The sequence below is a fragment of the Rhinolophus sinicus genome, chromosome 12, assembly GCF_057876585.1.
Source record: "Rhinolophus sinicus isolate RSI-liver-muscle chromosome 12, RSI-T2T, whole genome shotgun sequence".
In the NCBI taxonomy this organism is placed as follows: Eukaryota; Metazoa; Chordata; class Mammalia; order Chiroptera; family Rhinolophidae; genus Rhinolophus; species Rhinolophus sinicus.
Genome location: NC_142512.1, coordinates 5231625 through 5257933, shown reverse-complemented (window position 1 = coordinate 5257933; position 26309 = coordinate 5231625). Strand labels below are relative to the sequence as shown.

General features: G+C 42.4%; 1 protein-coding gene across 1 annotated transcript; it reads left to right on the top strand.

Annotated features, from left to right (window-relative positions):
* Window positions 1–7535: 7535 nt before the first annotated feature.
* Window positions 7536–18107, top strand: LOC141568917 (uncharacterized). Its single transcript, XM_088788979.1, has 4 exons — window positions 7536–7627; window positions 8008–9094; window positions 13493–13650; window positions 16143–18107. The coding sequence occupies exons 1-3, from the start codon at window positions 7536–7538 to the stop codon at window positions 13493–13495; spliced, it is 1182 nt and encodes a 393-aa protein (XP_088645105.1). The 3' UTR covers window positions 13496–13650; window positions 16143–18107.
* The last annotated feature ends 8202 nt before the right edge of the window (window positions 18108–26309 follow it).

The following is a 26309-nucleotide window of genomic DNA, read 5'->3' as shown; positions in this document are numbered from 1 at the left end:
GAAAAATAAAAAATATCTACACCGATGGTTCATAGAAAAGGGGAATTCACCCATCTCCTAGTCCACTTATAACTAGACACCAACTCTGTGTTTGAAAATAAAACTTTTTAAAGATTTTTCTGTCGGTAACTTTCAGGGTCTTACGGAGAGCAAGAAATACAAACACCGCCGCTACTGCCTGAGGCTGAGTTACCCGGAAAAAAAAAAAAAAAAAAAAAAAAAAAGAAAGAAAGAAAGAAAGAAAGAAAGAAAGAAAGAAAGAAAGAAAGAAAGAAAAAGGGCACTTTTGAAATCTAGTGGCTAATCTCACAAGCCGAACACTCCTTGCGTTTTCCAGCTTCCTTCAAACTGTCATGGGCAAATAAAAAATCTTAAGTCTTCTCTCTATAGTCATTATTAATACTGTTTATGTATATGATCTCTGATATCTATGTTTTTCTATGTTTTATGTACAACATAACGTTCTGGCCTCCGGCTGGTATTAGAAGATTGTAATATTTGGTTGGCTTAAAGAAAAAAGATTAAGCGCTTATATAAATTAAAAATAAAGAACAAAAACTGACCCAAGTACTTTTCCGGATCACATGATCTAAGAAAATAGTTGAAACCGAGGCTAGATCAACTTTTGGTTAAATAGACATGTCTTTTGAAGTCGCTACCACTATCGTTAAATATAATATGTTTTGTTATACCACGGTTTACAAAAATTGACTTAGGTAATAATAGACTCTAAAATCTCCTGGAGTTGTTAAAAATAATGAAGAAACACAAGCAAAATAAAAGGTTGTTAATGAAATTTTTTAGTAATAATGATTAAGCACGCACGCACGCACGCACGCACGCACGCACGCACAAAGCAGGACAATAAAGTGTGTGAAGCTGTCGCAACGATGTTGCTGACCTTTTTTTTGATGTCAGAGGGATTGTTCATTATGAATTTGTACCAACTTGACAAACCGTTCACCGAGTTTACTATTTGGAAGTGCTGAAAAGCCTGCATGAAAAAGTGACATGACCTGAAACTTGTCACCAACAGTTCGTGACTCTTGCCTCACGACAGAGCACCAGCTCACAGGGCAATGTCTGTGAGGGAGTTTTCGGCCAGTAAACAAATAACTGTATCGGAACTCCCTCCCTACTCACCTGATCTGGTTCCCCAACGACTTCTTTCTTTAGCCAAAGATAAAGGAAATATTGAAAGGAAGACATTTTGATGACATTCAGGACATCAAGAGTAATAACGATGACAGCTCTGATGACTATTCCAGAAAAAGAGTTCCAAAATTGCTTTGAAGAGTGGACTAGGTGCTGGCATTAGTGCATAGCTTCCCAACGGGAGTACTTCAAAGGTGACCATAATGATATTCAGCAATGAGGTATGTAGCACTTTTTCTAGGATGAGTTCGTGAACTTGATCAGCCTACCTTGTGTGTGTGTGTGTGTGTGTGTGTGAGACAGAGTGCATGCTTAAACGTGCTTTCCTGAATTCTTTTGGTAACTGGAAGCCTTAGAGTTGAACTAAGGTAAGTTACATGATAAAAAGTATTAAATATGCAGATATTTCAAACTAACAAAATACTAAAATATTAATTATAAGATAAGTCTGCGTTCATCTACTTTTATCTCCTTATTATGGGAAAGCTAAAACCTAAATTAAGGTATGTTAATAAATGTGTTTTGTACTTTATTAAAAATATGATGGCAAAACACTTGTAAATATATTTCCAGCAGAGCCTACACTTCTGAGTTACAAAGTACGTTCCTAGATATTCCAGTAGAAATGCTAATCGTTTATTTATTAGTTATCAGTAAAAACTCGGGTTCTACAGGTTACAGATTCTAATTAATATTTTTAAAGTTACATAAAGTAATATGTTCTCAAAGGAGGTATAAGAGATAAAAATACATTTTTAAAGAAATCGGGGGGGGGGGGGACAGACTAGTTTGTCCTACATTTGGTAAGAAGACACACTGAGAGGGACTGGAAAAGTTATAAAAGGTTTCAGAAGAAAAATCTTGAAAACAGATCACATGTAGTTCAGCTAACTGCAATTCAGTACATAAATTTTAGTATCAGAAGAAAGGGAGTGCAACATTAGAGTCGACTGTTCTCTCTCTGCGACGTAGGACAAAGTTTTTGGAACTACCGTGTTTCCCCCAAAAGAAGACTGGGTCTTAGGTCAATTTTTGCTCCATTGGGACTTGTTTTCAAGGGATGTCTTATTTTTCCATGTACAGCAGTAGTCTACATTTGTTCAGCTACGGTCGTGTCATCTTCTTCGGGAACATCGTCAGGACGTACTAAACGCTTCCGTCTGGCTGAGATCTTACCTGGGGCTTATTTTCGGAATAGGTCTTATTTTGGAGGAAACGTGTTATTTGTTACTGAAATTACAGAGAGAGAGAGAGAGAGAGAGAGAGAGAGAGAGAGAGAGAGAGAGAGAGAGAGAGAGAGAGAGAGAAACTCTGCCTGGAAAGCAAAGGCTTTAGGTGCCATCAGAATATTCTCTATTTTATACCATCCTCATCATGGGGTCCTCGGTTACTAGAGAAAACCAAATCTCCACACTAGTAAGAACTGAGTGTAACGTTTACATACTTACATATAATAATTACATAAACCTCTGTATTTTGGTACTGCTGGAGTTCCTGTACCCTTCTCAGGTCAGATATGAACCCGTGTAAAGAAGAATTTTACTATTTTCACTAAAAACCGAGATAAGTTTAAAGTAAATTCATTAAGTTTAGCCCGATATTTTCCTTGACCTCACAGAGCGTTGGAGTCATCGACTTCCTGTCGCATCCCTGACGAGAAGGCTTCTATGCTAAGGAAGGCCGGGAAATTTGTTACCATGTCTTTCACAAGTGAGACAGGGAAAAGGAGGGAAAAAAGGAGCAGAAAGGCCGGAGACGAGGCCAGAGACAGGCCAGACTTTTTGGCTGCAGTTATACACGGGCTAAGGCCGAGACGACCTCAGGGCTACCCCGGCATCCCCAAAAGAGGCACGCCAGGCAAAGGAGCCCGCTTTGGACATAGAAGCCCAGATTCACCGGAGTGAGGAGTACGCTAATCTTCCAAAATAGCTGTGCTCCCTGTGCAGACTACAAGGGCAGGCGGAAGAGAGATTGTCCCCTACTCCAAAGGGAGCGGGGGGACCAACTCCTTCCCTGCAAATGGCTGTCATCGAGTAACGGGGCCCGAGTTTTCCCACAGCTCTCAAGAAGACCGTCATCATCACAGGGGAAGAACCACAGGTGACCTGCGATGCGGCAGGGAAGCCTGCTGATTTCCCGATGAATACAAGGGCCGCTTACCCTTTCTCAGCTGTTCGCTCTGGACTTATTGCCTCTAAAACCTGTTTGGTTGTGAAGACGAACGGAGCCCCTAGATCTGGGCTCGTACTCGGCCCGTTTCTTGCCAATGGCCCGTACCACAGAGGAAAAGTCACACGAGTCGATCGTCCTTTAGAAAGGACTCTGGAAAAGTTTTGTCAGGAGACCCGTAAGCCCTGCCTCTAACGGCTGCCTGTGAGTTTAGATTCTGACCTAAATTCTCTTTTCTCTCCATTATTAACTTAGGAGAGTTTCGGCAGGCACTCAGGAGATACGGGGACCGGCCCCTCCCCCCAGCCCCACCCCTCGGACCCGGGGGCCAAGTATTTCTAAAAGGTTAGAAAGAGGGGTCCCCGACGGGCCGTTTAACTCCTAAATAGGAGGGACCTTGTGCAGTTCTCCCGAGCACCCCGAGTGCCGTCAACCTGCAGAGAGTCGTTGGCTGTGTCCCCTTCCCTCCGTAAACGTAGAATGTAAAACCGTCTCGCTAAAACCGGTAGCAAACGTGGTACTGACACAGAATCCCACGCGATGTGTGTTTATTTTCTCCCCCGTTCGGGTTGTTTGAGTACTCGCAGGCCGTGAGAATTTACTTTTCTCACGGAAGTTAGACATACCGTGGATGACTCACACACATCGATGTCTGGTTTTCTTTCACACAGCCGTGTGCCGTCGTGGCCGCCTCGATGTCCCGCATCACTTAAAAATGCTGCCTTTTCACGGTCATTTTGACTCGGGGGAAGGGGCAAACGTCACACGGTGCCAGATCCGGTGAGTAAGGTGGCTAAGGACACGCCATAATATTTTTATCCGACAGAGATCGCCATAGCAGAAGCGATGAGCGACACGGAGCTTCTCCGTTGTGATCACAAAGTACGGTGAACGCTGTTGCGTCGTGCCCTTCAAGACAAAGGCAGGTATCTTCGACGTAGGAAGCGGCACATCGAACCTTACCGTGTTTCTCCAAAAATAAGACCGGGTCTCGTGTGGATTTTTTCCTGCAAAATATGCTTCGGGGCTCATTTTCGGGGGCCGTCTCATGAAAAATCATGCCGGGGCTTATTTACCGCTCGGGTCTGATTGTTGGGGAGAGGTGGTAGTAACGGTGCGTGACGAGTTTCCACTCGCTCTGTGCGGTCAGTCGTGTGTGAGCTACGGTTGACTGAAGGCGTGTTTTACAGCAGGCCGTGAATCGTCCTCCGTCGTGACAACGCCCCGCGTCACACATCGCTTCTGGCCTACGGCGATTCCCGTCGCAGGAACACACGACGGTGTGTCCTCCTCCGCCCTATTCGCCGGCTCTGGGACCGTACGAGTTCTGGCTTTCCCCCGAAGTCAAAACGATTCAGGATATCGAGGCAGCCACAACACGGCCACTAAAGGCACCCGTGAGAGAGGACTTCCAGAACTGCCTCATAGAGAGTGGCGATGACAATGGGATAAGTGTGTTTGAGGCGAGTGGGAGTATTTTGAGGGGAGATGATGGCGATGAATCTTTCGGTGTCCTAATTTCCTTATATTTACCCATTCACCGTATCGTCCGATCACACCTTGTACATCGGAATCAGAGGAAGAGACGTAAGGAGGATCACGTGAGTTCCCTCGGTGGTAGTCGAATGGGGTTGGAGAGAGAAGAGTGGAGAGATCTGTGGGATCGGATAAAAGTAAAATGGAGGACACATACTTCTTTCTTTTACACCGGTGGACGCGAGATAGTGAATCATGAATGTTTACAGCACGGAGACGGTATTCGGCCCGCGAGAGGAGGGTGAGGATTTCTGTGGTCTCGGGCTCCGGTGCGGCAGGTCTTGCCCCGAGGGGTACAGAGAGAGGAATGACTCTGAAATTCCGAGGGTCTGTCATCTTCAATGCCAAGAGACGACAGAGGGTCTCCCTGCAGGTAAACATTGACCTTTGTCCGAAAAAGTACGGGCCAGAGATGTGACCGCTGCCTACGACCCACTTTCAGTTACCACGCTTCCCCGAAATAAGACCTAGCTGGACAATCAGCTCGAATGAGTATTTTGCAGTCAAGATGAACGTAAGACCCAGTCTCACAGAAAATCCGGTATGACGTTCTATTCTATTAAAAAGACAGGGTCTTATATTAATTTTTGCCCCAAAAGACGCACGAGAGCTGATGGTATGGCTAGATCTCATTCTGGAGAAACACGGCAGTAATTTCTATGTGTTTACTTTTGGTGTCGATACCCTGCCGCCTGCAGGGCTGGCCCCTTCCAGACCAGTCAGGTTTAGGATGTGCCTCCTTTTTTGTCCACGAGGAGGGGATCAGATTTCACGTCAGTGAACTGCATGCTCATAAACTGTGAAAACGATCAATTGTCTGTTTTTACCACCGTGATAAAAACACACGTGCAGTCACACAGACACTCTAGTGTGTTCGGCGTTGTCTCCTACTCCTCTCTGCGCCCAAACGGATCCTCAAATGAGAGTATTTCTTTTGAAGAGGTGACCGGAGACGGAGACTAGAAAGGGGTTGTGTCTTGAAGCGAACCGGCACGGGCTTAGAAGACTCCCGAGCACGGGCGCGACAACACTGCCACCTTGTGACTGACCGCTGAAACTGCGACCCGATCGACTGGGGTGCAGGGTCGTTGAGGGGAGGGGGAGGAAGGGAGGGAGGGAGGGAGGGAGGGAGGGAGGGAGAGAGAGAGAGAGAGGGGAGAGAGAGAGAGAGAGAGGGGAGAGAGAGAGAGAGAGAGAGAGAGAGAGAGAGAGAGAGAGAGAGAGAGAGAGATGAAACGTCACGGGGAAGTGCCGGTGGTGGAAACGTCCCCCTCGTAGGAGCTCGGGGAGAAGTGACCGATCCCGAAAACGGGGGGGGGGGGGGGGTCAGAATGTTGAAAGGTGAATTGTCCTGACTCGCCAAAGATCGTGACGGTCCGTGTAGGCGTGTGTAACGTTTTGACCCCCACAGTTTGAATGTTGCGAGCGGCTCTCCGCCCCCCCCCGCCCCGCCCCCGCCCCCTCCTCCCCTCCCCCTCCCCCGTCACGGGGACGATTGGAACGTGGCCTGTCTTCGGTATCGGTTTCGGCCGGCACCGTCATTTCACAATCCTGCACTACCCCGCCAGACGCGAGCACTGGGGACCGTGCGTGTGTGTAGACGTCACCTGTCTGGCTCGTGGGCTTCTTCTGTCTGGGAGAGACCCTCCCCTCCCTCCGCTGGAAAAAGATGGAATGAAAAGGGGGAAGAAAAAGGAGACGATGCTCCCGCGGTCGCGGTCGTCCTCTGAATACGTGCCCGGTTGCCGTGTTGCGGTCGACGGCCCCCCAGATTCTTCTGAGTCTTCCCGGGAGCCCGGGAGCCGCTCGGGGGAGCGCCGGGAGGCCTGAGCGCCCCGGGCGTGGTTTCACTCACGTCCGAGGCGCCGGGCCTCGGCCCCGGAGTGGCGCGGGGGCGGTCTGTTTCCCGTTCCTGCCGACGCCCGGCCGGGGTGGGGGGATTTATTATTACTTACGGTGATGATGACGACGACGACGACGTATTCCACCCCCCACCCCACCCCCCACCCCGATTCCCGGTCAAACAGATCCGGGAAGGGGGGGGCGTTGGGGGGAGTGAAAAGGGGAAGGGGTGAATGAGTACAGATTGGTCGTGGCACGGTAGTCACGGGGCTGTGAGGTACGGCGTAAGGAATGTAGTCGACCCTATGGCGATCACCGTGGACGGTGTCACACGGGGACCGGATCGTGTGGTCGGGGCGATGGTGCGGGGACGGCGTTGGGGGCAGGGTGCCGAAGGGGAAGGGATAAAGAAATAGCCACGGGCGTGTCGAGCAGAGGGAACACGACCGAGGATGTGGTCGTGACCGTGTACGTGGTGCCGGGTGGGTACCGGTCCGGGGGATCGCTTCCTGCACTGTCTAGATGTCTAACCGCTGTGCGGTACACCTGAAGCTGATATGGAATGGTATTGACCGTGGACTGTCATTGAGACATTAAAAGGGGGCGGGGGAGACATAGAGAAGAGGGAGAGGTCCGAAGTTCCAGATAGGAAACAGATGCCGTAAATCGCCGTGTATAATGCGCACCGTTTGGCCCGAGTGTCTGAGGGGAAGATGAGGATGCGCGTTCTACGCGGCTCGGGCCGATTCCGTACGTGGTTGAGTATTTTTTCATTCTTTTATTGACGCTTCTGAGTTAAAAGCGTGATCCTAGACGTCGATCACGATATCCGCATGACCGATAAGTCAATACCCTGGCGTGGGATCATCGGTTTTGTGGAACTCGGGAGGAACTGGCAGCGGCCAAGAGTTCTTGGCCTTCAAGGGTGCGTAAAAGGCCTTGAGGGTGTGACCGGTACGTGAAACGTCTCGAACCTCGCACCTGTTCTTGCGTTCTGTAATTACTCGTTACGTAAAATTTCTCATACTGGAACGCGTCAAAGACTGGACGCTAGAATTCCCTTGTGATGCAGAAGATGGGTACCGAAACGTAAAGACACACGGGGGGGGGGGAGGGGATTAAAAGGAAACGTCCTCCCCCCCCCTCGAAAGATTGGGCCAAAGACGTGGGTGCGCGGTCTACCGGGGGGGGGGGGGCGTTATACAGTGCAAAATACGGTACTCCAGGAGGTGGGTCCCCGTGGACTGGCTACCACGTGTGTCCGAGACGAATACGGCGTCGCACGTGAGCTGTCTTTCGATCAAGATCTCGCGCAAAAGGAAGAAAACGAAACCAAACCCAAGATTCCCCCCTCCCCCGCCCGCCCCGGGTCCCCCTTGAGCGGCCGGGGTCGCGTCGTGGCGGCCGGGAGCTCGGTGGCCGAAGCCGGCCCGCTCCGGGCCCGGAGAGGCCATCCGAGGTGGGCCGGGACGAGGTCCGGCGACCGTGCCGGCGGCGGGGCGCCCTCGCCGGCTCGCGATCCGGATCCGTCCCGCTGACGTTCGCTCCGGTTGTCGGGCGCCACCTGGCGGCCGCTTTTATATCGTCCCTTCCCTCCGGAGCTCCGGCGACCGCGCCAAGGGGAGGGATCTGGCCGCTGTGCCCGGGGAGGCGTCGCGGGCGGCCGGCGTCACCGGCGGAATCGTCCCGGTGGTGCCGTGGAGACGGCGCGTCGCCCGTTCGCCGGAGATTGGAGGTGCAGGTTTCTGAGGGAGTGACCGCCGCCCGTCCCCCGGGCTGCCCGGTCGCGTCGACCGGCGCTCGCCCGTGCCCCTCCGCTCGCGGAGGAACGCTGAGAGGGCGGGACGCGCCCGCGCGCCGGCCCGCCCGCCCGGCCCGCGGCCGGGCCTGCCCGGCGTCGGCCCTTCCGTGTCGATCGCACTTTGTTTTCTCTCCCCCGCGTCCCGCTCCGGAGGCTGCCCGCCGACCCGGGGCCGCGCGGGATGGCCCGGCCAGGGCCCCGCGGGCCCGTCCGCGGTCCTTCCCGCGGGCCTGTCGTCGGACGCCCCTCCGCGGGAATTTTCACCCAAGTCCCGATCGGGAGACGTTGACCGTACGCCGCCCGCGCGTGTGGCCGGGGAGGGAGTCCCCGGCCCGCGTGCGTGCTCGCGGGGGACGGTGTCGCCGGACGCGACTCTCCGGAGTCCCGTTCCGGCGGCGGGGACCGGGGCCGGGCCCTGCGGGGAGGCACGTGGAGGGCGAGGTGGACCGGGACGGGGGGCACGCGCGGGTCCCGGTCGGTCCGACTCGACTTTTCCTCCCCCGTTTTCCCGTCCCCAGAGACCGGGCGGCCGGGCGGCCGGGCCGGTGGGGGTGGGCCGTCGGAGGCCCGTTCGTCGGAGGCGCCTCGGTGGTACGTTTCCCCTCACGCCCCCTCCCCGAGTCCCAGTTCGGAGGCGCGGTGGTTCGTGGCGGCCCCTGCCCGCGCCTGCGACCGTTGCGGTGGGGAGTATCTCTTCTTTGACATCAACTCTTGGCGGAGGCGAGTGTCAGGAGCAAGCTGTCTGGTTACAGTTAGGCAGGCATCCCTTATTTTATGAGAATTGTGAATCCTTGAAGTTAACACCTTGAAGTTTAGCTGCACAGGATTATTAATTACTAATACATGGTAAGTCCCTTCCAATGAGGTATAGCCTTTAATTGATGTCTTGTGCAAAATAGGACAAAATCTCCTTGTGATTGGTGGCCTTCTAAATCTTTGTCTCCCAGGAGCACACTGAAAGTGAATCATTGTATAGTTTCTTTAAGCTGGCTCATAAGGCCTTGATAACAACAACAGAATGTTTCCTTTTAGTGCGGTTGCTTCATGTGCCCTTTCATCCCCACGCATAGGGCGACCAGTGACTAATGAGAGAGAAAGGCTGTGTCTACCAAAAGGAGATTGCAGGTTGAGAACTATAGAGAGAGCTTTTGGCCAGGGGAGGTTAAATCTTAGAAAGTTAACCTAGTTGGGTTTTAATTTTGCCATTTGTGCATCTCACCAATTCAGAGTATTGGGGTGATTGTACAATGAAAATTTGTAGAACAGGCCAAATACTACAAATGGCATCATTTGCCCACTGAAATGAGCCCCTTGGTCACTCACTGTGTAATAAACTCATAGGGGAATCTCTAACTGGGAATAGTTTTTTCCCAAGAATAATTTATGTACCAGTAAGGCTGTCGCTCTCCTGCAAAGGAATGTCTCAACCCACTGAGAGAACATATAAATTATGAACCATTTGTATCCTACATAGGGTAGCATTTGGATAAAATCCAATAACGATTCCTTTGGACCTCAAGGAAGGGGGATGTCGAGGCAGAGTGATTTTCCAGGCCTATATTTGAGACAGATAGCATCTGCTATACACACTTTATAAGCAACAGGAGATTGCCAGGAACTGTTGTTCATTCCATGTAATCATCTTTTCAGGACCCAAGTGTGTGAGCAAATACACATGTTGAAGTGTACATGTTACTGGGCTCAGATATGGTGGCGCTTGTCTCCTGGCACCCAAATTTGAACAAGTATCAAATTGTAGTTTTCTACAAACTCTAGAGCAAAGTAGTTTTCTAGATACCGACAGCTTGGGAAGATGGCTATAATGTCCAGGAAAAAAAAAAAACACACACACACACACAAAAACACTTTCTTTGAACTGAAAATAATCAAGAGGTTTTATTGTCAGGCAGGTTGGTGGTGGCGGCGTGGGGGGCAGAGGACAAGGAAAGGTGGGCGTTCACCATATAGGTTTAAGGGCTGACAGTTGAGAAATCACCTCCAGTGGCCCGGTCGGCTTCATAAGGTCTCTCAAACTCAGCGGCCATTGCTGGATTGTGGCATCATGCTTTACCAGCAAAAGCTGCAGGGTAGTTGCAACCATGGATCCCTGTGTTGAGTACCGGAGAATTGAGAAATTGCTCTTTCAAGGTTAATACTCTGTTGAATTCCTTAGATCAACAGTATGTATACTGTTTAAGGCAGTAAAGGGGAACGTCATTAAATCAAGCATTGGAAGGGAAAAGCACATGGAAGATGGATGAATAGAAAATTTAGGAGGTGAATGAACTAAATCTAACTAAGCCACTAATTCCTTTGGTTTCACCTTTTATCTCTTCTACATTTCCTTGTTTCCTTGATTTGAAAGATCAGGTTTCTAATACTTTACAAGTACAAACAATTAGAACACATGACTTTAAATGTCGTTGGTGGTGTATATACTATCCTCACTTGATCAAGTGCCTTTGGCACAAAACAGTAAATAATCCTCAGTTATCTTACCTCGAGGTTTGGGGGCCCTTTCTGGACTCTAGGTTGTGGGAGAGCACCAGCCAGACTTGTTTGGGCACTTACCTGACTTTAGATAAGGAGACTATTAATTTGTGACCTAAATGATATGACAGTTTTCTTCAGAAGGATTTTCTGGTTTACAAGCAATAGAAATCCGTATAAAGTAGTTCAAGCTGAATTTATTGAGTCAATAGGCAGATGGCACCCAAAATACAGGAAGACCGACTTCCTGAAGTCCTAGACATGAGGAAGTTCAAGGTCTGCTTGGTCTTTCGTGTCCATCATGGGCTGTTTAGGAAGATGAATCTCCTGAAGCATAAACTGGATGGTCTTTACGTAAAAATAACTGATGTCTGGGTCTTTATCCAGTTAGCCATTTTTGCAGTCAGAGTGTAATTCCCAAATGAAACAAAAAAACCTTCTTTTATATCTCAGTAGGAGAAAAGACCCCATTAGTACTGTATGTTTCAGAATGTAATGATTTAAGAAAAGCAACTGGATAAATCAACCAAAATGGTGTGCACCACTGAAATTTGAAATTATTTAGGCACAATTGAACCCCTCAGTTTGCCACTGAAAAGCTGTCAACCACATGCACAAGAATAAAGTACTTTTGCTAGTCCCATTTCCTTGAGAATGGAACCTCATAACCATCTAATAATAACTGACTGTATATACCATCATCACTTTGAGGACAGAAAAGGACACAGGTTAAACTTGACAAGGTCAGGAGACAAAAAACCATATAAGATGAACATAAAATAATTCATAACTAAGGTGGGCCATGGAGGGAAACTTCCTTCATAAAATCAATCTTCACCTTAAGTGAGCCTGTCTATTGTCTTTTTGCACATAAAATGGCATCCTTGGAATGTCGGTTATTCCTTTTTCCAGACCGGAGCCGAAAACTACAGAATCCCTTGTAATTATTCATGTCCCTTGATTAAATCTTTATACTTGAAGAGACATTTCTCCAAAGAGGACATACAAATGGCAAATAGACATATGAAAAAATGCTCAACATCACTAATCATCAGAGAAATGCAAATCAAAACCACAATGAGATATCACCTCACCCCAGTCAGAATGGCTATCATCAACAAGACAAATAGTAACAAGTGTTGGAGAGGCTGTGGAGAGAAAGGAACCCTCATATACTGTTGGTGGGAATGCAGACTGGTGCAGCCTCTATGGAAGGCAGTGTGGAGGTTCCTCAAAAAATCACGAATAGAATTACCATATGACCCAGCAATCCCTTTCCTGGGTATCTACCCAAAAAATCTGAAAACATTTATACATAAAGACATGTGTGCTCCAATGATCGTTGCAACTTTGTTTACTGTGGCCAAGACATGGAAACAACCAAAATGTCCTTCGATAGATGAATGGATAAAGAAGTTGTGGTATATATACACAATGGAATACTATTTGGCAGTAAGAAAAGATGATATAGGAACATTTATGACAACATGGATGGATCTTGAGAGTATGATGCTAAGCGAAATAAGTCAGACGGAAAAAGCAGAGAACCATATGATTTCACTGATATGTGGTATATAAAAAAAAACAAAAGAACAAGACAAACAAATGAGAAACAGAAACTCATAGACACAGACAATAGTTTAGTGGTTACCAGAGGGTAAGGGGGGTGGGGGGTGGGAGACGAGGGTAAGGGGGATCAAATATATGGTGATGGAAGGAGAACTGACTCTGGGTAGTGAATACACAATGGGACTTATAGATGATGTAATACAGAATTGTACACCTGAAATCTATGTAATTTCACTAACAATTGTCACCCCAATGAAATAAAATCTTTATGAGAACTACTAACTATCATGTGCACCAATGTAAAAAAGAAGTACTGGTCTCTCCCATCTACTTTTATCCAATCCCAGAGACTTCCCCACTTGGCTTTCTCCCATTCCCTTAATCTATCACCAGTGGATTTCATGTAACACTCCTTTTGATTCTATGTGTAAAATACACTGCAAACCATTTTGCAGAGCTTTTTCTCAATCTGTTGAGAATTTGCTTCCCGGCAATTGTCAGTTTGGCCCAAATAAACTCTTATAAGCTTTCTCTTAGGCTGGATGTTTTTCGTTGACAGCTTGAATCAATTACCTTTGTTGTAAATCAACCTCAGTCATCTTACTTTCAGGCTTGGGACCTGTGTTATTACTCTTGATGAAATTTTTTCCTCATATGAGCAGATTCCTCATAGTGGGTGATTTATCTGACTTTTTTTCATTGAACAAGTGTTTTTATTGTGACTAACTTGAAGCATGAGAAAAAAACTTAAGCTAGCCTGTTTCTTACATGCCTCACCTGGTATTGTTAATAGTTGACAGCATTCCGCTCTTTAATACCAGTGACACAGGAGAGATAAACTTTTAATATTATGCTATGTGATAATGATAAGGAAGACAGAAAAGGCTTTTCATTATACTTGAGTCCTCAAAACAACTCTTCATGTTCTAGTGAGAAGAAGACACAAGTTGGCTATCTGACAGACGCACATTAATGGGTTATCTCCAAAGCACACGGCCTCTGAAATCCCTCCCAATGACAGGAAACCCATCTGAAGTGACAACTTGCAGAGCTGGACTGACCAGAGCGCAATTCTTCCTCCTGTACAGGTAGGCGTAACCCCTACTGTACTAGAACATTTTTTGTGTAATTACTAAACAAACGCCATGTTCTTTTTTTCTGTAATTTAAAAAGCTGTTCAAAGAGATACATAATTGGTGAGGCTATTACTAGAAGAGCAAGACTATGAGTTACCTAGTCTGAAGATATATGAGTAGGAGGAGGAAATATCTAGAGATTTCAGACTAGAAGAAATGAACTTCCCAATAGAATTTGTGTGCACGCACCTACTGTATGTGTTCTGTGTCTAGGGCTATGTAGGTTGTAAGAGTTTATTGTGCGCCAGTGTTCTGAGTGTTGGAAAGCTGGACTTGATCCATGGATGAGGGAGGATACCTGTCTCCATCCCCTAGGTCTAAACAATAGGACCTTTTTATGGCTGAGTCCACATAAAAGTCCAATCAAGATAGTTAGACCCAAAGGACTCAGAGCCACGGGGCTGACGTGTAGCGTTTGCTCTATGCTCGTGGTCAGTGACTATGCTGGTGGGGATTTCAGGCATTGTGTGTGGCCTAGCACGTGCCGACAAGTAATTGGAGAAGCCAACATATTGATTATAATGATTTCTTAGGATTCTCTAAGCATGAAGAAAGTCAAATTGAGTAAAATGGAATTTTAAACTAATTTAACTTCAGAGAAGCTAAATAAGTTTTTCAAATTTTAATGTATTGTGTGCTTATTTCAAGAAAAAATGTAAAATGAGCATTCATAATTATTGTAAATCATGTTTTAAAGGATACGAAGATCTAATATAATGAATTACTTTAAAATATACCTTAAGTCTAAATAATCACGTAGTTCATAATAATTTATTAATGATTTAAATTTAAACAATCATTTATTACTGAACTTATCCAATGCTAGTCTGTTGATCAAATCATTTCCTAAATAAATTAGCTCTATGAGGTATGCTTACCTGGAAAATTTTAACTCCCTAAAGTTCTATGTGCTGGGCTGGAAAATCAACAGATTTCAAAGCTATTTAAGATGATGAACCCAGTATAATTTGACTTTAAAATAAGACCCGTCAGAAGTATTAAAACGTTAGACATTCTGGAAGTAAATTGATATTCCATACATTGTCAAGCCCTTGGTTTTAAATTTGTTCTTTTAAATACTGGGAAAGTTATTTCATGATGATTTTAATTAAAAAAATTAGAAAACCAACTATTTTTAATTTAGTCCAGGGGATACTTTGACGACAATTAAGGAAATGCTGCAGAAACTTAGTGAATTAAATCAATCCGTGAAGGAGCTCTTTAGAAAGAGCTAACAAAATGTAAGAGTGAAATTTGATAGCTCAATAATATAATTTAACTTTGCTAGTTTGCAGTTTTATCCCTCCTAATATTCAGCTCTTTCCTCTTTGTTTCTCCTCCCACTGATTAACTGAAGAGCTCTGCTCTGTTTTTCAAAGCTACCCAACCTCGTTCATTAACAAACACCCTAACCTGAAAAGAGCAGCTTCTTTAATCCTCAGGATCCTGGATGTCTGGGGAACCAAAATTTTACAACTCCCTAGCAGAAGGCTGTAGACAATGAGATTTCATACAACACTGAGGCAGACCTGAGGCATCAGAAGACCCCAGGAGATGACTTGTCAACTATTAGCCCTGAGGCCTGCTTCCCTTTGTTCTTTGCTGTTTACCCGCCTATAAAACTTCTTAATTATTTTGTCTTCGGGAAGGTGTATTTTTAGACAGGAGTCTGCCATCTTCCCTAGCTGCCAGCATCTGGAATGAAGGATGCTTTTCTCCTCACCAATCCTTGTCACTCTAGTTTTTTGGAATCTTTGGGCAGCAACTGGCACTGAACCTGAGTTAGGTAACAAAAGGGGGTGGGGAATATGAATGCTGACTAACTTTTTTCATAAACTTAGAAAATATGTAAAGTCTAATATGTTCATTCTACATAGGAAATAATCATTACTGTCATATATAAATATTTGAGGTTTTATACTTCACAGTTATGTATGAAAATGATTGTATTTAAGGAACAAATTAAAAATGAAATTATTAGGATATTGTGCTGATTCTTTCTGGAGATGAGGATAAAAAACTCATGTAGAAAGAAATGTCAATAGATGAAGTTACGGAAATGTTCATTTTATAAAGGTACTACCCATCATAACTCTCAAAGCATCATTTCGATGCATGTTTTTTCAATTCTCACACTCATTGGCCCTATCAGATATGTTGATCAGGGTTTAATGAGATTGGGTTATAATTGTCTGAGCATTGAGAAATTTAGTATTGTTTGAAAGTTTGGAAAGGAAGAAGTCAATATTTCTTTGCTACTGGAACATAGCTTTTGCTGATTTCTAAGCTTTACCATACTGAGGAATTAGAGTACATTTGCGGTCATTTAAAACTGTTTCAGTGGCTCTTCTATAAGTCCATTCAGTCTGTACTCTCTTAATAAATTTTCCAAAAAAACTCATGGCAAGTTAGTATCGTGTGCGAACTTTCCAATTGTATTTCAGATTTTAAGAAAGAAGAAAGGCCTTAATGGTTGTGAGAGCCCTGAGGCTGATGATTACTTTGAGCACAGTTCACTCTTGGAGGACATTCAACAAACTAAATGAAGATGGTGATTTTATTTTCAAACAAGGACTTCTAAGTACTTTTACTTTGCCTCTACTTTTTATTTGTTGATCCTTCGTTGTCAATTTCATTATTTAAGCGTGAGCAAGGAGGTGCACAAAGGGTGCCACAGCCCCAGACTCTGATACTTCCTATGTGCTAACTCCACATCCAGAAGAAAAATATAAAAGAAGTAATGAATTTGATAATATGATGCAGAATCATAAAATTGCAGTGACTACTAAAGTATGGTTTGTGCATGAAGAGACTGACCACACATCTTGTTTATTTTCACAGTGGGTGATGACAATAAGTAGAAGGAGAAAAAGCATTTTATTTTTTGGTTTTTATAGAACTTCAGAGTAAAATTGCTGAAATCTTACAATAGTACATGTCCAGTGCTTTGAAAAGAGGAGTGAAGAGAAACATCCTAATCCAGGCTTTGCTTCTTACTCCCCATACCTTGGGCTAGGGCACCTGAATTATGAATATAGGGCGCATATGTCTTCACTCTTCCCTCCTCTGACTTTTCAGAAACATTTCATGTACTTAAAATAGATTTTGAGACTATAGAATATTTGGATGTATCCCAAAATTTGGTGTTTCAAAATTAGGGTTTTCTCCCCTTCTTCCACTCCCCTCCCACCCCCTGAGGTTCAAGCCATTGTTTCTCAGTCTAGTTGTGTAGGAAAGGTCCCTGGCCCGTGCTGGTATCATGAGCTTTGCAATCCCTCTGGCTGAGGCAGTTGGTCGTCGGGCATCAGTCGGCCACTCACGGCAGCTCTGGCTGGCTGCCGGACTCTCATACTGGCTGCCGGCCACTCACATTGGCCACCATTTGCTCATGGCAGCAGTTATTTTTTCAAATTAAAGTTTATTGGGGGACAATGGTTAGTAAAGTTACATAGGTTTCATGTGTACAATTCTGTAATACATCATCTAGAGTTAGTTCTCCTTCCATCATCATGTTTGATGGGTAGTGTGGAATTTTAATCATGATAATTCATCCTATTCATAAGTATGGTACACATTTCCATTTATTTGTATCTACTTTCATTTCTTCAGTGTCTGATAGTTTTCCAAGTACAGGTCTTTTAACACTTTGGTTAAACTTATTCCTGGGCCCCCACATCTTTTAAGAAAAAGATTGGCTTCCTTGCCACGTGAGGTGTTTCCCTGGGTTCCTCCATTGTGATTCAAGGGAGCCAGGGTCCTGTCCTCTGTGTGAAAGCCAGGAAGACTACTAAGTTTAAGTTCGGTTCCTCTTGAGGAATGGGGGCATGGTGGAATGCCTGGGTCCCCAAAATTTGAGAGTCCTTGTCTATGGACTGAACTAAGTTAGTGGCGTTGAATTGGAACTTAATTTCTGACCCAAGGGGAGAAAGTGGTTACAGAGTCCGTCACGGAGAGGGGCTGGAAGCCTTGCACAATAGTCATCTGTAGCTTTAATAGACTCGATTTTGGAAGAGATAAACTGGACAAGAATGTTAAAATGGAAAGGTCCAAATAGTGTTAGCCCAAGGATTATGAGAAGTGGAACGCGTAAGGTGAGAGAAGGGACTAAACTAGGGTCCGAGGATTGTGATTACTTAATTACTCTATCTGACAGTTCATTATTTGTGTAATAAAATGCAACCAATTTCTGGATATTAAATTTGTGTCCTGCTGCTTTACTGAATTCATGTATTAGTTCTAATAATTTTTTTTTTGTAGAATTGTTCAGGTTTTCTCTATATAGCATCCTATCACCTACAAATAATGACAGTTTTATTTCTTCCTTTCCCATTTGGATGTCTTTTATTTCATTTTCTTGTCTGATTGCTGTGCCTAGGAGTTACAATACTATGTTGAATAAAAGTGGTGACACTGGGCATCTTTGTTTTATTCCTGATTGCAAGGAGAATGCTTTTAGCTTTTCCCTGTTCAGAATGATGTTAGCTGTAGGTTTGTCCTACGATGCTTTTATTATGTTGACATATGTTCCCTCTATTCCAACTTTGCTAAGAGTTTTTATCATAAATCAATGCTGGATTCTGTCAAAAGCTTCTTCTGCCTCTATCAATATGGTTTTTATCTTTCATTTTGCTTCTGTGGTGTATAATTTTAATTGATTTGTGGATATTGAACCAAACTTGCATCCCAGGAATAATTCACACTTCATCATGGGGTATGATCTTTTTCATGTATTGCTGATTCGCTCTGCTAATATTTTGTTGAGGATTTTTGCATCAAGGTTCATCAGGGATATCAGCCTACAATTTTCTTTTGTGTAATGTCTGTCTGGTTTTGAAATCAAGGTAATGGTGGCTTCATAAAAATGAACTTGGAAGCTTTTCTTTTTCGTGAATTTTTTTGAATAGGTATTTGAGAAAGACAGGCATTTGAATGCTTGGTAAAATTCACCTGTGAAGCCATCTGGCCCAGAACTTTTTTGTTAGGAATTTTTTGATTACTGATTTGATTTTATTACTAGTTATTGGTTAGTTCAGATTTTTTGTTGATTCAGTCTTGGAAAACTGTATATTTCCAGGAATTTATCCATTTCTTTTGGATTCTCGAAATTGTTGGCATATAATTGTTCATTATATTTTCTCATAATCCTTTGTGTTTCTGTGGTGTTAGTTGTCACTTCTCTTTTATTTCTGATTTTATTTATGTGGTCCTCCCTCTTCTTTTCTTGATGAGTCGGCTTACAGGTTTATCAATTTTGTTTATTTTTTCAAAGAACCAGCTCTTGGTTTTATTGATGTTTTGTATTGTTGTTTTGGACTCTATTTCGTTTTTTCCGCTCTGTTATTTATTATTTCCTTCATTCTACTCACTTTGACCTTTGTTTGATGTTCATCTTCTAGTTCTTTTAGGTGTAATATTATATTGCTTTCTTGATATTTTTATTTTTTTGAGGTAGGCCTGTATTGATACGAATTTTTCTCTTAGGACTGCTTTTGCTGTGTCCTATAAAATTTGGGTCATTGTGTTCTCATTTTTATTTGTCTCAAAATATCTTTTGATTTCCTGCTTGATCTCATTGTTGACCTATTCATTATTTAGTAGAATCGTATTTAGCTTCCATGTGTTTGTATGTTTTCGGTTTTTTTGTGTGTGTGTGGTTTTTTTTGTGTGTTTTTTTTATGAAGGGGAACAGGACTGTATTGGGGAAACAGTGTGTACTTCTGGGACTTTTCCAAGTCAAGTTGTTGTCCTTGCAATCTTAGTTGTGGAGGGCACAGGTCAGTTCCAGGTCCAATTGCCGTTGTTAGTTGCAGGGGGCGCAGCCCACCATCCCTTGTGGGAGTCCAACTGCAACCTTATGGTTGAGAGGACACGTTCCAACCAACAAGGTGCCGTGTTCAATCTTAGTTGCAGGGGACGGAGCCCATCATCCTTTGCGGGAGTCAAGGAGTTGAAGTGGCAACCTTGTGGTTGAGAGCCAGCGCTCCAACCAACTGAGCCATCTGGCCACCCGGGAGCTGACCGGCAACTCATTGACTTCATTCTAGTTGTGGAGGATGCAGCTCATTGGCCCATGTGGGAATCAAACCGGCAGCCCTGATACCTAGAGCTCGTCCTCTAACCAACTGAGCTGCCCATCCGCCCCTGTTTTCCAGTTTTTGTCTTGTAATTGATTTCTAGTTTTATACCCTGTGGTCAGAGAAGAGGCTTGATATGATTTCAGTCTTCTTAAATTTATTGAGACTTGTTTTGTGATCTAACATGTGTTCTATCTTGTCCAATATTCCATATGCACTTAAAAAGAATGTATATTCTGCTGCTTTGGGGTGAAATGCTCTAAAAATATCAATTAAATACACTGGGTCTAGTGTGTCATTTAAGGCCACTGTTTCCTTTTGATTTTCTGTCTGGTAAATCTATCCATTGGTGTCAATGGGGTGTTAAAGTCCACTACTATGATTGTATTACCGTCACTCTTTCCCTTTAAGTCAACCAGTGTTTGCTTTATATATTTAGGTGCTCCTATGTTAGGTGTATAATAACACTTTTAAAAATTAGTTTCAGGTGCACAAAACAATGTAATAGTTAGACATTTATCATTTATATCCCTCACACAGTGACAACCTCCCTCCCCCCATCCATTATCTTTCTGACATCGCACAGAGCCATTACATTTCCACTGTCTCTATTCCTAATGCTGTACTCTACTTTTTGTAAATATATATATATATATATATATATATATATATATATATATATATATCCTCTTGTTGGATTGATCCCTTTATCATTATGTAATGTCCCTCTTTTCTCTTATCATAGCCTGTTTTAAAGTCTATTTTGTCTATAAGTATTACTATTCTAGCTTTTCTTTCATTTCCGTCGATGTATGTCTTTCTATCTGCAGTAGGTCTCTTGTAGATAGCATAAATATGGATCTTGTTTTCTTTCCATTCAGTGACCCTATGTCTTTTTTTATTTTTTTACTTTTAAAAAGGGCACAGCTCACTGTGGCCCATGCAGGGTTTGAACCAGCAACCTTGGTATTATTAGCACCACACTCTAACAAACTGAGCTAACTGGGCACCCCTACCCTATGTCTTTTTTTTTTTTTTTTTTTAAGATTTTATTGGGGAAGGGGAACAGGACTTTATTGGGGAACAGTGTGTACTTCCAGGCCTTTTTTCCAAGTCAAGTTGTTGTCCTTTTAATCTTAGTTGTGGAGGGTGCTGTTCAGCTTCAAGTTGTCCTTTCAGTCTCAGTTGTGCACAGCTCAGCTCCAGGTCCAGTTGCCGTTGCTAGTTGCAGGGGGCACAGCCCACCATCCCTTGCGGGAGTCGAGGAATCGAACTGGCAACCTTGTGGTTGAGAGCCTACTGGCCCATGTGGGAATCAAACCGGCAGCCTTCAGAGTTAGGAGCACGGAGTTTCAACCGCCTGAGCCACCGGGCTGGCCCCTATGTCTTTTTTGATTGGACCATTTACTCCACTTACATTTAAAGTGATTATTGATAGATATATAGTTATTGCCATTTTATTATTCACCTTTATGTTCTCCATAAAGAAGTCTGTATAACATTTCCTGTAGTACTGGTTTGGTGGTGGTGAACTCGTTCAGCTTTTTCTTGTCTAAGATTTATCTGTCCTTCAATGCTAAATGATAGCTTTGCTGAGTAGAGTTGTTGTGGTTGTAGGTCCTTGTTTTTCATCGCTTTTAATATTTCATGCCAGTCCCGTCTCACCTGCAAAGTTTCTGTTGTGAAATCAGATGACAACCTTATGGGAGCTCTCTGTTTATGTAGAATTCAGATGGTTCCCCAGGTATATTGTTCTATAATTTAGTTGTAATTTTAATGTGGTCACTGAAGGACGTAAGCACAGTCTTGGTGCTAAGTGCAGTTTCTACTGCACCATCTCAGATCCTTGTCTGAGTTGTATGATTTCTGTATGTATTTTGGATATTAAACCCTTATCAAACCTGTTGTTTGCAAATATCTTCTCCCATTTGGTTGGGTGCCTTTTTGTTTCGCTAATTGTTTATTTTTCTGTGCATAAGCTTTTTATTTTGATATAGTCCCATTTATTTATTTTTGCTTCTACTTTCTTCTATTTTAAGGTCGAATTCATATAATCCTCTGTAAAACCATAAGTTTGGTGTCTATGTATTTTTTAATAATTTCAGGTCTTATATTTAGGTCTTTGATCCATTTTGAGTTCATTTGTGTGTGTGTGTGTGTGTGGTAACAAATAGTGGTCTAGTTATAGACCACAGTCTGCATGTGGTTTTCCAATTTTCCCAACCCCATGTGGTGAAGAGGCTTTCTTTTGTCTATTGTATATTTTTGTAAAACATTATCTGCCCATATTAATGTGGCTCTATTTCTGAGTTCTTGATTCTGTTCCATTGGTCTGTGTGTGTTTTTCTGCCAATACCATCTGTTTTGATTATTGTAAATTTGTAGTATAATTTGAAGTCAGGGAGTGTGATACCTCTGGCTTTGTTCTTTTTTCCTAGCATCACCTTGGCTATTGGGGGTCTTTTTTGGTTCCATACTAATCTGATGGTTTTTTGTTCTATTTCTTTTTAAAAAAATGTCATTGGGATTTTCATGGGGATTGCATGAAATCTGTTTATTGCTTCGGATAATATGGCCATTTTAAATATGTTTATTTTTCCAATCCATGAGCACTGAATGTCTTCCCATTTCTTTGTGTCTTCTTCAATTTATTTTAATATTGCCTTGTAATTTTTACATATAGGTCCTTCACATCCTTTGTTAAGTTTATTCTTAGGTATTTTATTCTTTTAGTTGCAATTGCAAAGGGAATTATTTTCTTCATTTTTTTTCTGAAATTTCATTGTTATATATAGGGATGCAGTGGATTTTTGTACATCGATTTTCCATGCTGCAACTTTACTGTATTTGTTTATTGTTTCTAGTAGTTTTTATTGGCGTCTTTAGGGTTTTTTACATAAAGAATCATGTCAACTGTAAAAAGTGACAATTTCACTTCTTTATTCCCAACTTGGATTCCTTTTTCTCTCTCTTTTTATTTATTTATTTTTTTTGGCTGACTGCTCTGGCTGGGACTCCAATACTACGTTGAATAACAGTAGTAAGGGTGGGCATCCTTGTCTTGTTCCTGATCTTACAGGAAAAGCTTTCAGTTTTTCACCGTTTAGTATAATAGCTGAGGGTTTGTCATATATGGCCTTTATAATGTTGAGGTACTTACCTTCTGTACTCATTTCATTGAGTGTTGTAACCACAAATGGATGTTGTATCTTTTTTTTTTTTAATTGGGGAACAGTGTGTTTCCAGGGCCCATCAGCTCCAAGTCCAGTTGCCGTTTTCAATCTTAGTTGCAGGGGGCGCAGCCCACCATCCCATGTGGGAATTGAACTGGCAACCTGGTTGCCAAGAGCTTGTGCTCTAAACAACTGAACCATCCGGCCACCCCAGATGTTGTATATTGTCAAGTGCTTTTTGTGCATTTATTGATATGATCATGATTTTTATCTGTTAATGTGCTGTATCACACTGATCAATTTGTGTATGTTGAACCATTCCTTGTGCGCCTGGAATGAACCCCACTTGAATGTGACATATTATCTTATTCATATATTGTTGTATTCTATTTGCTAGTATTTTGTTTAGGATTTATTTTTGCGTCTGTATTCATCAGAGATATTGATCTGTACTTTTCTTTTTTTGTGTTATCCTTGCCAGGTTTTGGTAACTGGGTAATGTTGAGCTCATTAAATGAGTTAGGAAGTATTGTCTCTTCTTCAAATTTTTTGGAGGAGTTTGAGAAGGATAGGTATTAAATCTACTTTGAATGTTAGAATTCACTATTGAAGCCATCTGGTCTTGGACTTTCCGGGAGGTTTTTAAAATAATTGTTTTAATTTCCTTACTGTTGATCAGTCTATTTAGATTTTCCAGTTCTTTGTGATTCAGTCTAGGTTATATATATCTAAGAACTTGTCTATTTCTTCTAGGTTTGGTAGTATATAGTCTTTCGTAGTATTATTTTATGGTCCTTTGTATTTCTGTGGTATCTGTTGTAACTTCTCCTATTTCATTTCTGATTTTGTTTTTTGAGTCCTTTCTTTTCCTTAGTGAGTCTAGCCAGAGTTTTGTCAATTTTATTAATCTTTTAAAAGTACCAGCTCTTCAATGAATTAATTTTTCCTGTCATTTTGTTCTCTATTTCATTTAGTTATGCTCTGATTTTTATTATTTCCTTCCTTCTGTGACTTGGGGCTTCATTTGTTCTTTTTCTTCTTAGTTTCTTAAAGTGTAATGTTAGATTGGTTGTTTGGTATTTTTCTTATTTCTTGAATAGGCTGGTAATGATATAAACTTCTCTCTTATTACCACTTTTGCTTATCACAAAAGTTTGGATATGTTGTATTGTCATTCTCATTTGTGTCTATGTATCTTTTGATCTCTCCTTTTATTTCTTCTTTGACTAGGGCATTGTTTAGTAGCATGTTGTTCAATCTGCACATATTTGTGGTTTTTCCCACTTTCTTTTTCCAGTTGATTTCCAATTTCAAAGCATTGGGGTCAGAGAACATGCTTTGTATGATTTCAATCTTCTTAAATTTGTTGAGGCTAGTTTTGTGTCCCAGTATGTGGTCTACTCATGAGAATGTTGCATGTGCACTAGAGAAGAGTGTATGATCTAGTGTTCTGGGATGAAAAGTTCTATAAATGTTGATTATGTCCATTTGGTCTAATGTGACATTTAAGGCCCATATTTCCTTATCCGTTTTTTGTTTGGATCATTTATCCATATTCCTATAGTAGGGGTATTATTGTGTTTTTGTCAGTTTCTCTCTTTAGCTCTGTTAATAGTTGCTTTGTATATTTTGGTGCTCCCTGATTGGGGGCATATATATTTATAAGTATTATGTCTTCTTGTTGTATCGTCCCTTTTATCATTATAAAATGTCCATTTTGTCTCATTACGTTTTTTAATCTTGAAATCTATTTTGTCAGATATAATGATGATAATACCTGCTTTTTCTCTGGATGCCATGTGCTTGGAATATCATTTTCCACCCTTTCACTTTGAGTCTACATCCCCCGCCCCCCGTGTTTCTGTCTCTTATTAGTTTGGTGGTATTCTATGCTTTCCTCTTTCTTATCTTCTGTGTCTCCGTTCTAGATTTCTTTTGTGGTCACCATTAGGTGTATGCAAGAAAATTTTCATACATACAGCAATCCTTTTCTTTCTTGTTGAATGCAACTTATTGCCATTCCCCTATGCAAATTCAGACCTTTATCCTCTCCCCTTTCATGTTTTTGTTGTCACAAATTATCTGTCTTTGTGCTGTGAATTCATTTCCAAATTGCAGTCACTATTGCATTCTTCTTTTTTAAAAGATATTTTTACCTCCTTTAACCTTTATTTTATGTTTAAGTGTATAATACCCTATTATGAATGTGGGTTACAATTTCCTCCTTCTTTGTGTGTGGTCATCATCTTACTCATAGTTTTATTATATCTTTTGTCTTTTTGTTTCAGTAGAATAACCCCCTAAGTTATTTCCTATAATGCAGGTCTTATGATGGTAAATTCCCTCAGCTTCTGCATGTCTGGAAAATTCTTTACTTCTTCTTCATATATAAAGGATATATTATTCTCGGCTGATAATTTCTCTTTTTCAATAGTTTGAATATTCAATTCTGCTCTCTCCAAGCTTGTATTGTTTCTGTTTAAAAATCCCATCATAATCTAATGGAATTTTCTTTATAGGTTAACCATCTTCTTTTCCCTGACTACCTTGTGAATTCTTTCTTTGTCACTAATTTTTGACAGTTTTAGTATAATATGCCTTGGAGAAGGACTTTTGGATTGAGATAAATACATGTTCTCTTTGCTTCTTGGTTTTGAAGATACAGATTTTTACCTAGGTTTGGGAAATTCTCATCAACCACTTGAATAAGCTCTCTGTTCCCTTCTCCCTCTTTTCTCTTCTAGTATAGCCATTATTCTTATATTGCTCTTTCTGTTGGCATCAGATAGTTCTTTTATTTATTTTTTTATTCTCAAATCTGTCTCTTTTTTCATCTGTGTCATTTTGAGATTTCTATCTTTGATATCATGAATTCTTTCCTCTATCTTATCAGCTCTACTTCCTACACTCAGTAGTTCACTCTTCATTTCTTTTATTGATTTCTTCAGCTCCAGAATTTCTATTTGGTCTTATTTTAAAGTTTCAACCTCTTTGGCAAAGTACGCCTTTTGTTCATTGATTTTATTTCTGAGTCCATTAAATTGCCTATCTGAGTTTTCTTGTATCTTTCAGAACTGCAATCTTGAATTTTCTGTCACTTAAATCACATATTTCCATGCCTTTAAGTTTATTTTCTGGAGATTTTTCATTTTCTTTCTGAACTGCCTTGTTACCTTGGTTATTCATAGTATTTGATGGATTATTTCTCTGCCTATGCATTTATGGGAATGAAATCTGCTTTCTAAAAGAGTGTCTAGCACTTCTCTATTTAGCAGGTTATAAGAAGAGTCTTTCTCTTGTTTTCCAGTAGGTGGCACTGCAGCACACTGTTTTTATTTATCTTGCACTACTGAGGGTTCTCTGG